General features: G+C 34.9%; 1 protein-coding gene across 4 annotated transcripts in view; it reads right to left on the bottom strand.

Moving 5' to 3' along the window:
- Positions 1-11839, bottom strand: part of MRE11 (MRE11 homolog, double strand break repair nuclease) — a 62344-nt gene that overhangs the window by 2430 nt on the left and 48075 nt on the right. For 3 of the 4 annotated variants that reach the window (XM_036220382.1, XM_016158694.2, XM_016158697.2), the window contains exon 19: positions 7203-7284. In XM_036220382.1, the coding sequence (XP_036076275.1) occupies positions 7203-7284 (82 nt within the window). Of the gene's footprint in view, positions 1-1248; positions 4832-7202; positions 7285-11839 lie in introns of those variants that run through there. The other variant, XM_016158698.2, reaches the window with a different exon arrangement.

The raw sequence follows: 11839 nt of genomic DNA, 5'->3' as shown, positions 1-11839 counted from the left end.
TATAAACTTAATAATATGATCTTAATTAAAAATCTCCAAAAGCTTTTTCATTGCTGGAGCTAGGAAACTGATACTGAAGTTCATTTGGAAAAACAAAAGAACAGCTAGGAAAACACTGAAAATGAAAAGCTATGAGGGGTGATTAGTCCTATCAGACATTAAAGCCTCTATATTTAAACCCTGAGCTACAGGTCAAGGAAAAGACAGACCAATGAAGAAAAAAGGAGTGAAAGGGATAGGGAAGGGAATAAAATTTGAGTACACATTTTGAGTGGTTTGGATTTCTGGAAGCATGTTAATGTTCTATATATTTAAAAACAAAATTAAATACTAGATAAGATGTAAAAATATGCTATGTACAAAAAAAGTATGGGACAACTGAAAAATTGGAATATAGACTAAAGTATTAAATGTTATATATTCTAAAATTGATTAACTGCACTGGTGTTATGAAAGAGAATATTGTGATACTTGGGGAATATACACTGAAGTATTAAAGGGTAAAGGAGCATTACCCCTTGAACTTACTTCCAAAAGACTAAAAAAAATTATGTGTGCATATTCACAATTTATATAGGAATATGTATATAACATACATATAGAATAATTTTTTAAACAAAAAATTGGTAAATGCAACTAAAAGGTAAAAAGTTCTATATTATTCTTTCAATTTTCCATATATTAAATTCAGTATTAGTTCAAGTTTTAAAAACATGATTTGATTTTTAAAGCACTACTGTAAAACTCAGAAATCAAAATTGGGGTGATAAACCATTGGGGGCAATCAGGTACATCTATGATGGATGGACAGACTGGTTGATTTCAGTAATTATGGTAAGACATTTTAATGAATATAAATGGATGCCTTCATTTCGCGAGCCCTATTTCTCAACTATCATAGGACCAATAGAAACGATGATGGGTCTCTTATTCTGTTGAGCAAATGGCCTTTTGCCTCCAGCAATTTTCTCGAAGTCAGTTCAGATGCATTAATAGGTAAACTGGAGTTACCTTTATTAGCTTATAATGGAGAAAACACTGATTTTTAAATATAACGAACATGAAACCCTTGAAAAAAACCCAGTAGTGTAATCAGGGTAATTAATGCACTGGTGTTGGGCAAACTGCACATGAATCATCAGGATTGCAAGGGAGTCTAGGAAGCAGAGTGTGGCCTGGGCCAACCAGCCTAATATCCACTGCATTCGTTTTGGCTAACCATGTATTACGTGCAATCAATGGCCAAGAGAGCTTTGAAAATCACTTTATTACTTCTGATGTCAAGGCACAAAACTTAAATATTTTGACACAAATTGAGTGCTAACATCTAAATTACACACTGAAAAGGAGTACAAGTATCCCTCACAGCAGACAATGATGGTGTAATTAAAACCAGGTATGGAAAAATCAGAATGTCAAGATAAATACCAAGAAGAACACAAACATTGACATGGGGATTAAAATATTTGATTATATGATTTGGGGTTCTAATTCAACAATTTTTGTTAGTAGTCATGCCAAAAGTAACTGGGAAAATATGTACCTAATTGTTGAGAGGTTATGTCTGGGGACAGGAGTAAACAGAAATATATACATTTTGATACATATTTCAATATCTGAATTTTGAAGATAGCCTGTCTTTACAATTTAAAAACAAATCAGATCTAGTGATTGGTTATGGTAAAGATATATAAATGTGCATGGCAATAGCAAGCTATGTAAACTGGCTTCATAGTGATCAAACTAAAATTCTAGTATTTTCAGACCTAACTAATAAATATTAAGTTCCAAAATATTAAAAAGGAATGAGATAAGCAAACAATGAAATGTGGATATTTTTCATTCAATAGGGAAGCTCTTTGGACTCAAAACATCAAACCTTTATTCTATAAAATTTATATAATAATCTTAATAGTAGTTAACTTTAAAAAGCCACACATACATGAATTAAATATAGGATACAGAAAAAAAAGACATCGGATTATGTTGGGGGAAAAATATTTTAAATACAGTACATTTCCACAGCAAAATTTTACAATGGGATACTTTTTCATTCAGTTCTTTTTTCTAATAAAAGGTTTTTCTCTTTGTTTACTAAAATATTTTCTAGTCGAACTTTATATGTAAAATTTATCAAACAGGCAATTCCTTTAGTAACAGGCTGAGCCAGATGAAATATGTAAACCAATTTACATATAAAATTAGAAGGCTAATTTTGGTATTACTGCATAGGTTTAGCATTATTGCATAAGTTCCAAAGTTTTTGCAAAACAACAGTAACTTAATTTTAGATTTGTAGTTGCATCATCCTATCTGCCACCTAATGGTGGAAGCACCACCTTGCGGCAAAAGTAAGTTTCTGAATTACAGAAGTCGAGATGGTTACCCAGAGAGAACAACTAACTGGTAGCCTTCCCGACACTAGTGATGTTCTATTTCCTACCTGTATAGAGATGCCATGAGTACTCACTTTACAATTATTTGTTAAACCACTTGACTTTTCTGATATTGTCTTTTACAATTTTAAAAGTTTAGGAAAAAAATATTTTATGTGCACCTGAACTAAAAATCATATGCCTAAATGCTTAAATTTTCTAAGCCTTAGTCATACTTCCCAGAGAACCTTGTAAATGCACTACTGTAATTTTATGATAGGAAACAAAACACCAGAAAGAGATACATTCTTTGGTAAATGATGGAAGTATTTTTTTGCTCAAGAATGTTTTCATCACTGCTGCCAGCCTCCAAAACTGCAGGTGCCCTGTAATCATGTGGAATAACCTCCACACACCTATACTAACATGTCTGAAACTGTCCAAAATACACTAGATTGTACTTCATCAATACGGAATATCTAGGATATATGGCATAAATAACTATGCAACAATATTCAATCAAAAAGGTTTTTCTTTCATGTTTTATTTACCGCATTTCCAGGAAGTGACACATACTAACTAGTCACAGAATACTTGAATTAGTTGAAGGAAATTTCACCTATCTCTAACTGCCATTCAATCGCTTTTTGTAGGAGCTAACTGCACCATATTTAGAACCTCTTTCAATCTGTAATTTTTTTAGAGGAAAAAGCCTATTCTTTTTCTCTCAGGAAATTGGTCAGGACCCTTTAGTGGCCACCTCCCTCACTATGACCCTCACCCAGGCACGTCTATCGGAGTGGCAGGTGAGAGGAGCCAGTAGCTGATGCTGCCCTGTGCAGGGGAGGCACTGCGGCCTCAGGGACTGCCACTGAACTATCTTCCATTAGACCACGGAAAGCAACTCACTCCTGAGTTCATCTCTGCTTCATTCAAACACTGGGAATGTCAAAGATGTGGGCGGACGTGCCTGAGAACATTTCACAGGGCCATGCCTTCTGCTAAGTTAACGCTACCTGCTAAAATAATCCTTATGTTCAAGTTAGGTACAGAAAATATTTTTAAAGAAACTCAGAATGTTACATCGCAGGTGCTGACTTAGGCCATTTCATAGAGCGACATAACAAAAAGGGAGCCACTATACAAATGTTCTTGACACATCCCAAGTATGAATATGCCAATCGTCATAAACACTGCTCAGTCAAGCATTTGTCTCTCTATATGAAAAAATGTCAGGCTGTTGTACCACCAAGATCTATAACTTCAATAGGGGTCTTCAAATACAGCTGCCTCATAGGTGAAAAGAAGGAAGACTCTCAGGGGTCTTTTAACGAGTCTTAAAATGGAGAATAAAAGTATTGAACTTAAAACTAAAGAGGTCAAATTCTTATGTCCCCATGAATGCAAGTAAGAAATATAAACTTAACATGAGCTGTTTCTCTAAGATTTCTGGAATTGTCCAGGCCTAATGTTAAGATAAAATAGTATTAATGAGAAATCTTGGCATTGATATTCCAGAGAAGTTACAGTTCAATATTTTAATCAAATATAACTATTCTAAAAACTAAACAATTTCTTTAATATTTTAAGAAAAATATAGTTCCTTTTCCTCCTGGAAAGAGAGATACAGAGAGAGAGAATCATGAATAATAATGGAGAAAATTACTACCACTCAATGGGAAACAATCTTTTAACTGAAATAAAAAACTCAGTAATTCCGACAGACTTCTATTTTTTAATACAAACGTATATCTAATTACTCAAAGTATAAGGTACATCTTAATTATTCAAAGTCTCCGTGGCTAATACTATCACAAGCATTAGAAAAGAGAATGCACAGTAACAAAAGCAAGCTTAGGCATAGCTTCACATAGATTGTTCACCTTTGGGAAATCAAGAATCTCTAGAAATTATTAAAATTATGAAAAGGTTAAATTTTATATGCCCTTTTTCTCAACTTTGGTTACATGTAACTACATTAAAATACTGACATAGTCTTTGCGAAGCAGAAATGTATAATGGTGTATTTATTTTAATCCTTCTTTAAGAATGATATCTAAACAAAGCTCTAAGACACACACTAATATATGTCAGGAAAATAACAGTCTAAATTTTATACCGCATTCTCAGGTAATATTGACAACCAGATTCAAAAAGTAAGAAAAACCAATGCTATTTTACATGTCTTTGAGCCGGGAAGTTTCTCAAGTAATGGTGTCATATTCAGGAAATAATACTTAAAACAGAAATTCTTATACATTAGTCTCTCTGTTAAGTAAGTCTCTTTCAAATTCTTCAGTTAATAACAATACTTTAAAAAATCTTCAACTGTAAACTCTTAGCTTGCAACATTTTGATTTTTCCTGAATCTTGAAAACTTCAAAGTACCATTAAAAATATCATCTTCTGTTTCTTCTTAAAGAACTAATATTCATAAAAAGATCGTCATCATCATCCTGAAATGATATATAAACGTTATTTTAGTGATTGTTCCACACACTTCACTGAGGTAAGACAGAAGTTCTTATGGGCAAAACAATACCAGTAAGAGTAATTTTCTCCTATCACATGAGGTAGACTTTCATTTTTCTGTTTCCTCTATAAACATGACTAGTTTGTCAATTTATGTTTTCTCTTCCTCCTTTCCTTAGTAGCTATTTCTTCACTATTGAAATAAATAAGTCCAATTAAATTCTTAGCAAACAATAAGAATAAAAATTTATCATGTTATATATGTGTGTATAACTACCTACAAAATTGACCAGATATATGTCACTTATCTGTTAACCTTAATAAAGGCAAGTAAGTGTGGGCAAGCCAGAAAAATACTCTTCAAGTCATTTCTATTTGGTTTTTAAATAGGTTTTTTTAATTTACATTTTATTACTGTAGTATCTCATGTTCTGAAAACTCACAGACAAAAAAATTAACAAAGTCACATGACCTAACTCTAAAATAGCTGTAATTCTTCATTCTCATTACTCTTTTAGTGTCAGAAATAGCTACTTTTAGACTGATGCAAGTAAAGAACTTAGCAATCTTTCAAATATTTTTTTTGGAAAAAGAAATAGATGGAGTATTTCATCAGAGTTCCCAGGCTGCTGGGCTGTTTTACATGCGTTGTAAAAACAGACAGGAATACCAGAAATTACAAAGGATGAAAACAAAAGAACCTCAGATATACCTCAGTTACATAATTTGATAAAAATAACCCTCTATTGATTTTTATGTATTTTACAACAAATATTCAAGGAAAAAAAAGCAAATTTGTGATTTATGTTTCTTTTAACACATCAATAAAAGAGAATAATTATTTGGTGTTAGGTTTTGTTGGTGGTATTAATACAGTCAAATGTCAGCTAAGTTAGCTATTTCTGGTGAGAAATGGATGCTATGAGAATTCAGTTTCATTTACTGATTCATTTTTTGCTCCTATCAAAGGCAGAACTTGTTAATAAACTAAGTTTAACAGAGTATTTGCTAATAGTTCTTTGCAGTTAACAGGAACTATATAAAATTTTTAACTCTAACATATAACCACAGGTATGTATACAGGCTTTGAAATTAATAAACCAGTCAATAACCTCTCATTTCCCTCCTGTAGGCAACATACAAGTATTTAATTAGTTGCCTGAGCTCGTGCTGCCATTTTTCTCTGCAGCCTGAATTCTGGTGAGTCTTCTCCTCAAGCTGTTCCAAAACCACAGCTGGGATACAGGGAACATGACTGCAGCAGTTGAAGCTCAAAATAAAAGGGGTGAGTCACATGCTATAACAGGGATGAACCTGGGGGACATTATGTTCAGTCAAACACGCCAGTCACAAAAAGGCAAATACTGTGCTATTCTACGCATAGAAGGTATCTAAAGTAATCAAATTCATAGAGACAGAAAGTAGAAGACCAGTTGCCAGGGGCTGGGAGGAAGGAGAAATGGAGAGTTGTTCAATAAGCAGAGATTTGCAGTTTGGGAATATGAAAAAGTTCTGGAGATCTGTTGCACAACAGTGAATACGCTTAACACTACTGAACTGCACACTTAAAGATGGTTAAGATGATAAAGCTTTATGTTAAATGTTTTTACCACAATTAAATTTTTAAAAATAAATGAAAGGGGTGATAGGCTTAAGAGAAACACTTTCGAGCAATTCAACAAAAACTAGCGAAGACCAACTCAAATGGCAGCCATGGAGAAAAAGGAGATGTCAGTATCCTTGAGTCATGTAGCTTTAATTCAACTTAGCTGAAATGACAAATGAATACAGGCGTGGGCTAGTCTTGATTCCACCTCTTCTTATTCCTTCTCATTAAAGTTAGAGATATTATAGTTTTCTGGTCCAGACGACCATTTTGAATTCTAATTTCTTCTATATATCTTACCATATGGCATTTCACTCAATATCTGAACACTTCTGTGACAACAAAATTATCACCATATACCATCTTATACAGGAAGTGTTTGGACATACAGTGGGTACTTAACAACTATTCTATTAAAGTAACATTAAAAGCTTTTAGGATAGTATCACCATCATTTCTCCAACTATAAATGACAGAAGCTGAAAAAACTATTCTGATCCTACTGCTAAGTGGACAAGTTAGGGTTGAGTGACTATCATATTTTAAAAATCTGCATCCCTTTCACATCTGTAGTGTTTACATTGATGAGCACTCAAAAGGGGCTACTTATGGACTCAATAGTAACTGTAGCTTAAAGGAAGGTTATCAATGAAACTATTTTTAAAAATAATTTCAGTAACTAGCTTAGCAGTCCCTATTTAAAATTTAAAAGCAGTTAAAATTAAGCTTTAACAATTTTACTTTATTACCTCATCTGATTCAAAATTGACCCCTTTAGCTTTCTGGCTCTGGGACATGCACTTGCTTGATGATGATGACATGTTTGACCACCTGAGGAAAAAACAAAAAAATGAACCAGAGAATTCAGCAAAGGTACCCTTCTAAGTTTTTTATTCTAATAGCAGCTATGAATAAAAATAACTAATATATTTCCTTCAATCTACATTAGAAGCAGTAAGAAGTTAATGGCAAGGAGTGTCTGAATTCCAGTTTTGATATTTACTAGCTGTGTGGCTTTAGGCAAGTTACTTGGCCCCTCTGTACCTCAATTTTCTTTACTGTAAAATGAGGCTGAGAATAACTTTTTAAAGATTAAATGTGTCAATATACAGTGCCTAACACATATATTAGCACTACACAGATGCTTACTTATATTATTATTACAGTGTCTACTACCACACACTCCTACAAATTGTGGCAACAGCAAAATGTTTTTCTATTCAGATCTGTTATGTTTCTGTAACAGACAAAAGTATCTTCCAAAAGGCTCTCTCTACTTTCTAGGGTTGCCTCACTGTTTGCATTATTCATGTTCAATCCAAATCAAATAGCAAATATTTACTGAGTGCTCTGCTCCTTGCCAAATACTATGATAGGCCCTGGAAAATTATCAATGAACAAGAAAATCATGATTCCTACCCGTATGAAGCTTAACTTATGGTAATGGAACTGATATTCCTGTCTTTTTATTAATAAAAATTTTAAATCTATCCTAGATAAGAGGCCAGCAAACTATGGCTAGGTGAACCAAATGCAGCCTGCTCGTGTTTAAGGGCCTGTGATCTAAGAATGTTCACATTTTAAAATGGTTACATTTTAAATGGTTATATAAGTACACACATAACATCCTCGATTTTGCCTCTTGGTCTTCAAAACCTAAATTATTTATCACTTGGCTATTTAAGAAAAAGTATGCCAACTCTTATCTCAAATGAAAACAGTGTCTGTGAATTCTTGGCCAACTCTGGGATACTTCGGATGTTATTATAGCAAAAGAAATAGGTCTGAAGGTCTTTTCTGAACAAAAAGGTTGAGAATCGACAGGTATTATGTCAGAAGGAAACAAATATCCACAGGTTCTTATACACAAAAGGAAAGGAGGATTTGTCAAGCAATGTAGATTTAGAGGTAGAGAATCAAGGAATTTATCAATTGATCCATCTGGGGAGGCTCCATCTCTCTATACTTAACCTAAGCTGGAACTGGTCAATTGTTGACTTGTTTCCATCTGTGCCAGAAAGAAGCAGATCATCAAAAGCAGAAAGCCACAGTACCAAGGTGGCAGTTAGGTTAATGTGTTGTTGTTGGAGGTTGGGGAAAGGTGGAGGGTTATGGAAAGACACATATATTGAGACCTGACTCTGCTTTCTGATGTCTTCCCAGACAAATAAATGATGGAGCCTAGAAACTAGCCAGGCATCTATAATGAACACTGGCTCATTTGATCAAAGGAAAAGCACTAATTCTTCATCAGAAGACCCCACAGATCCAGAGATATCATCTGTGATAGGTCTCTCATCCTCAGAAATCAAAGGTGGGAAGGGAAAAGAAAAAAAATGGTTATATTGCTTTGATGCCTGGGCTTTTGTCCAGGGTGTCAAAGTGTTTGGTTTGATTAGCCTCATGTGGATGGCTCAAAATAAGAGGGTGGAATATATCAAATTGAGAGCCAGGAACTGTAAGTTTTCACGATTTTTGTTCAGATATAATTTAGAGCCATAAGTGAAAATTCCTATCTGGAGATATTCAGCGAATAAGTCAGCGTTATCAGTGTTATAAGCATAAAAAAAAACATGTTAAATTGGCCTTAGGCTGTGCCTGACACAGAAAAGGTACCCCCAAAACATTAGTTCCCCCCACTGCAAAGTGTGATAGAATCCTCTGTCTCTCCTCATTCACCTGGCCAGATGGAGCCAGGCCTTCTCTCGTTTGCTGCTTTAAGCAGAGGTGATAATTATCTGTCAGCAATCTCAAATCTGGAAGGGTCCTCTTATTTCCAGTACAGCAAGGGTAGAGTTTGGAACAATTTTTCCAGGGAAAAGTAGGCTTTCCATTGCCCATCTGGCAGAAGGAAGTTTTACAGCTGTAAGTTTTTCCTTTTAAAACTTAACTGCCAGGAATATTAGTGCATTTCAATCTCCCTACCACTCTTGTTCTATTTCCCTAGCCTGTTACTTAATTTATTTAATAAGCACTTAAATAGCTGTTACCATGTGCCAGGCCCTATACTTAGCATTTTACAAATGTTACCTCATTTAAGCCTCACAACAACACTTTGAGGCAAATGTTATGTTTATTTTACAATGAGGGACACTAAAGAACAGAAAAGTTAAAAAACTTGCAACAAGGACCATACCTAGTAAGTGGTAGGGCTTAAATACTTTAAATTATAAGTGAAATAGCCATAGAAATCCTGCCATTACTAAATAACTCTTTAAAAAAAAAAAGAGCCTAATTTGTGTTATTCAGATGCTGTCATCAGAAGCACAAATCTGCCAAGGCTGAATCAGATTTCTTGCCAAAATGTTAATTCCTAAATTGCCTCTCATCATGTAAATGATTCTTACTGCTTGCACAATGGTCCGAGAACTTAATCTGTTATATTAAGAAGCAACAGCAGAGACAGAGTGAAGCAGACTGCCTGGCTGTGTGACTGGTTAGGTGACCTTAGGCAAGTTACTTAAACCACCCTCCTCACTGTCTTCAAAGGCAAAATGGGGATAATACAGTTATATATACTATGTTTAACCTCGTGGGGTGGTTGTGAACCCCAAACAAGATGATCTATATGTAAAGGCTCAGAACGGTACCTGACAGATAAGAGTTTTAAATAATTTAGTTATTTTTATTACCTAATGAGTAAATAAGAAGTCAAAGGACATTTATTCTATTAAAAAGTAGATATCCCAAAATGCTAATAAATCAAGATATATTTAAGGATATTAAAGAAATATGTCAAACATACAAAAAATAGTATTTTCATTAGTTCCAATAACAAAAAATAAGGACCCCATTGAAGCTGAACTTCTATTTTCCTCTCAACTACTGAGGCTTACTGAAAAACAAAAACAAAAACAAAAAAGCTAAAACTGCTTCTGTTTGCGTGTTTTCTAATTTATAAAGACAAGAACCACCAAACAAGTACTTAAAAAGGGACTGTTTTCTATCGATGGATTGAGATATCCTGATATTCTTCCAATAAATCTTTTCTCTAAGGACATTTGAATTAAGTTTCTATCAGCTGGAACCAAAGGAGTCCTGTTTAAAACATGGAACTCAAGCCTCAGAAAGTCAAGCAAATCTTCATATGAGTTAATGGCCTCAATTATCTTCAAACTACCTGCCACAACTATACAAATTGATCTACGCCTGAGCTCATCTTGGTATTTTTCACTCCTTTTACAAAGGCCAGCATTGACTTCAGCAACTCTGTACTCTCTCAGGTTTTTCTCTTGTCATTCTTGTTGCCTTTCCTACTTCACCTAAGCTCTAAAAGATGAAACACAAGGATCAGAATGTAAGCCATCTTTTCTCTCCACCTTCTCTTTCCAGGTGATTGATCCATTCCGATGGCTTTAAGTGTCAGTTACATGCTGTTGAGAAGTAAATTTAGGCATCATTCAACTCTCTTAACTGAGCTCTGGACTCACCAATCACCTAAAACCTCCCTTCATGTAAAATTAACAGGCATCTCGAACATTTCACATCGAAAGCAGAACTTTTATCTGCCTATTACTCTCTAAAAAAAAACAGTTTCTCTTCCTGTATGTCTTTCTCAAGGTACGGCACTATCTAAGTGCTCAAGCAGGAAACCTGACAATCAACCATGATCCCATCCCCTCATTCTCCCTCACTTCAAATACTCAATCCATCCTCAATTTCTGCCATGTCTGCCTGAAAACGTATCTTGAAACAGTTGATTCTCTCCATTTCCCAGCTACCACTCTGGTGCAAGTCTCCATTGTCTCTTTCACCTGGACTACCTATTTACAGCACCTTTCGGGTCAGCCTGTCCCATTCCTGTCCTCCTGCACCACAGGGATCCTTATAAATGTAAATCAGATGGTGCCACTACTCTCTCAAAATCTTTCCTTGGCTTCCCTCTGCGTTTATAATGAAGTCCAAATTTCTTATTCTGCTAACCTGTCCCTGCTTCAAGATGTGCTCCGACTTCTTTCTATTCTCATCTCATCAAACCACCCCTTTTTCTCACTTTATTCGCTGGCTCCTAAACTGCGGCACACTTGTTTCTTCCTCAGGAAACTCTGCAAGGGCTTTTTCTGGATTTGTGCAAGGTCAAGCCTGTCTTAATAACATTTCAGCTTAAATGTAATCTCCTCAGAGGCTTTCCCTGATCATCCTTTCAAAGCAGATATCCGTGGCCTGTGACCTTACTCTTTGTTGCTGCACTGATATCCTGCCAGCGTTCTTACACATCTGTTGATCATCAGCTCAAATGTTACCTAGTTTCTTTGTAAACCCTTCAATGACCTATCCTAAAAACAGTGGCACTTCCCTTAGTTTTCACCACACTCAAATAAAACATTTATCTTGGTGGATTGTTAGTGCTGTGATCAGCATACCATTAAAGTATAAATTCCTGGGA

Source organism: Rousettus aegyptiacus, unplaced genomic scaffold (assembly GCF_014176215.1).
Source record: "Rousettus aegyptiacus isolate mRouAeg1 unplaced genomic scaffold, mRouAeg1.p scaffold_m13_p_5, whole genome shotgun sequence".
NCBI lineage: Eukaryota > Metazoa > Chordata > Mammalia > Chiroptera > Pteropodidae > Rousettus > Rousettus aegyptiacus.
This window is presented reverse-complemented; position numbering and strand designations above follow the sequence as displayed.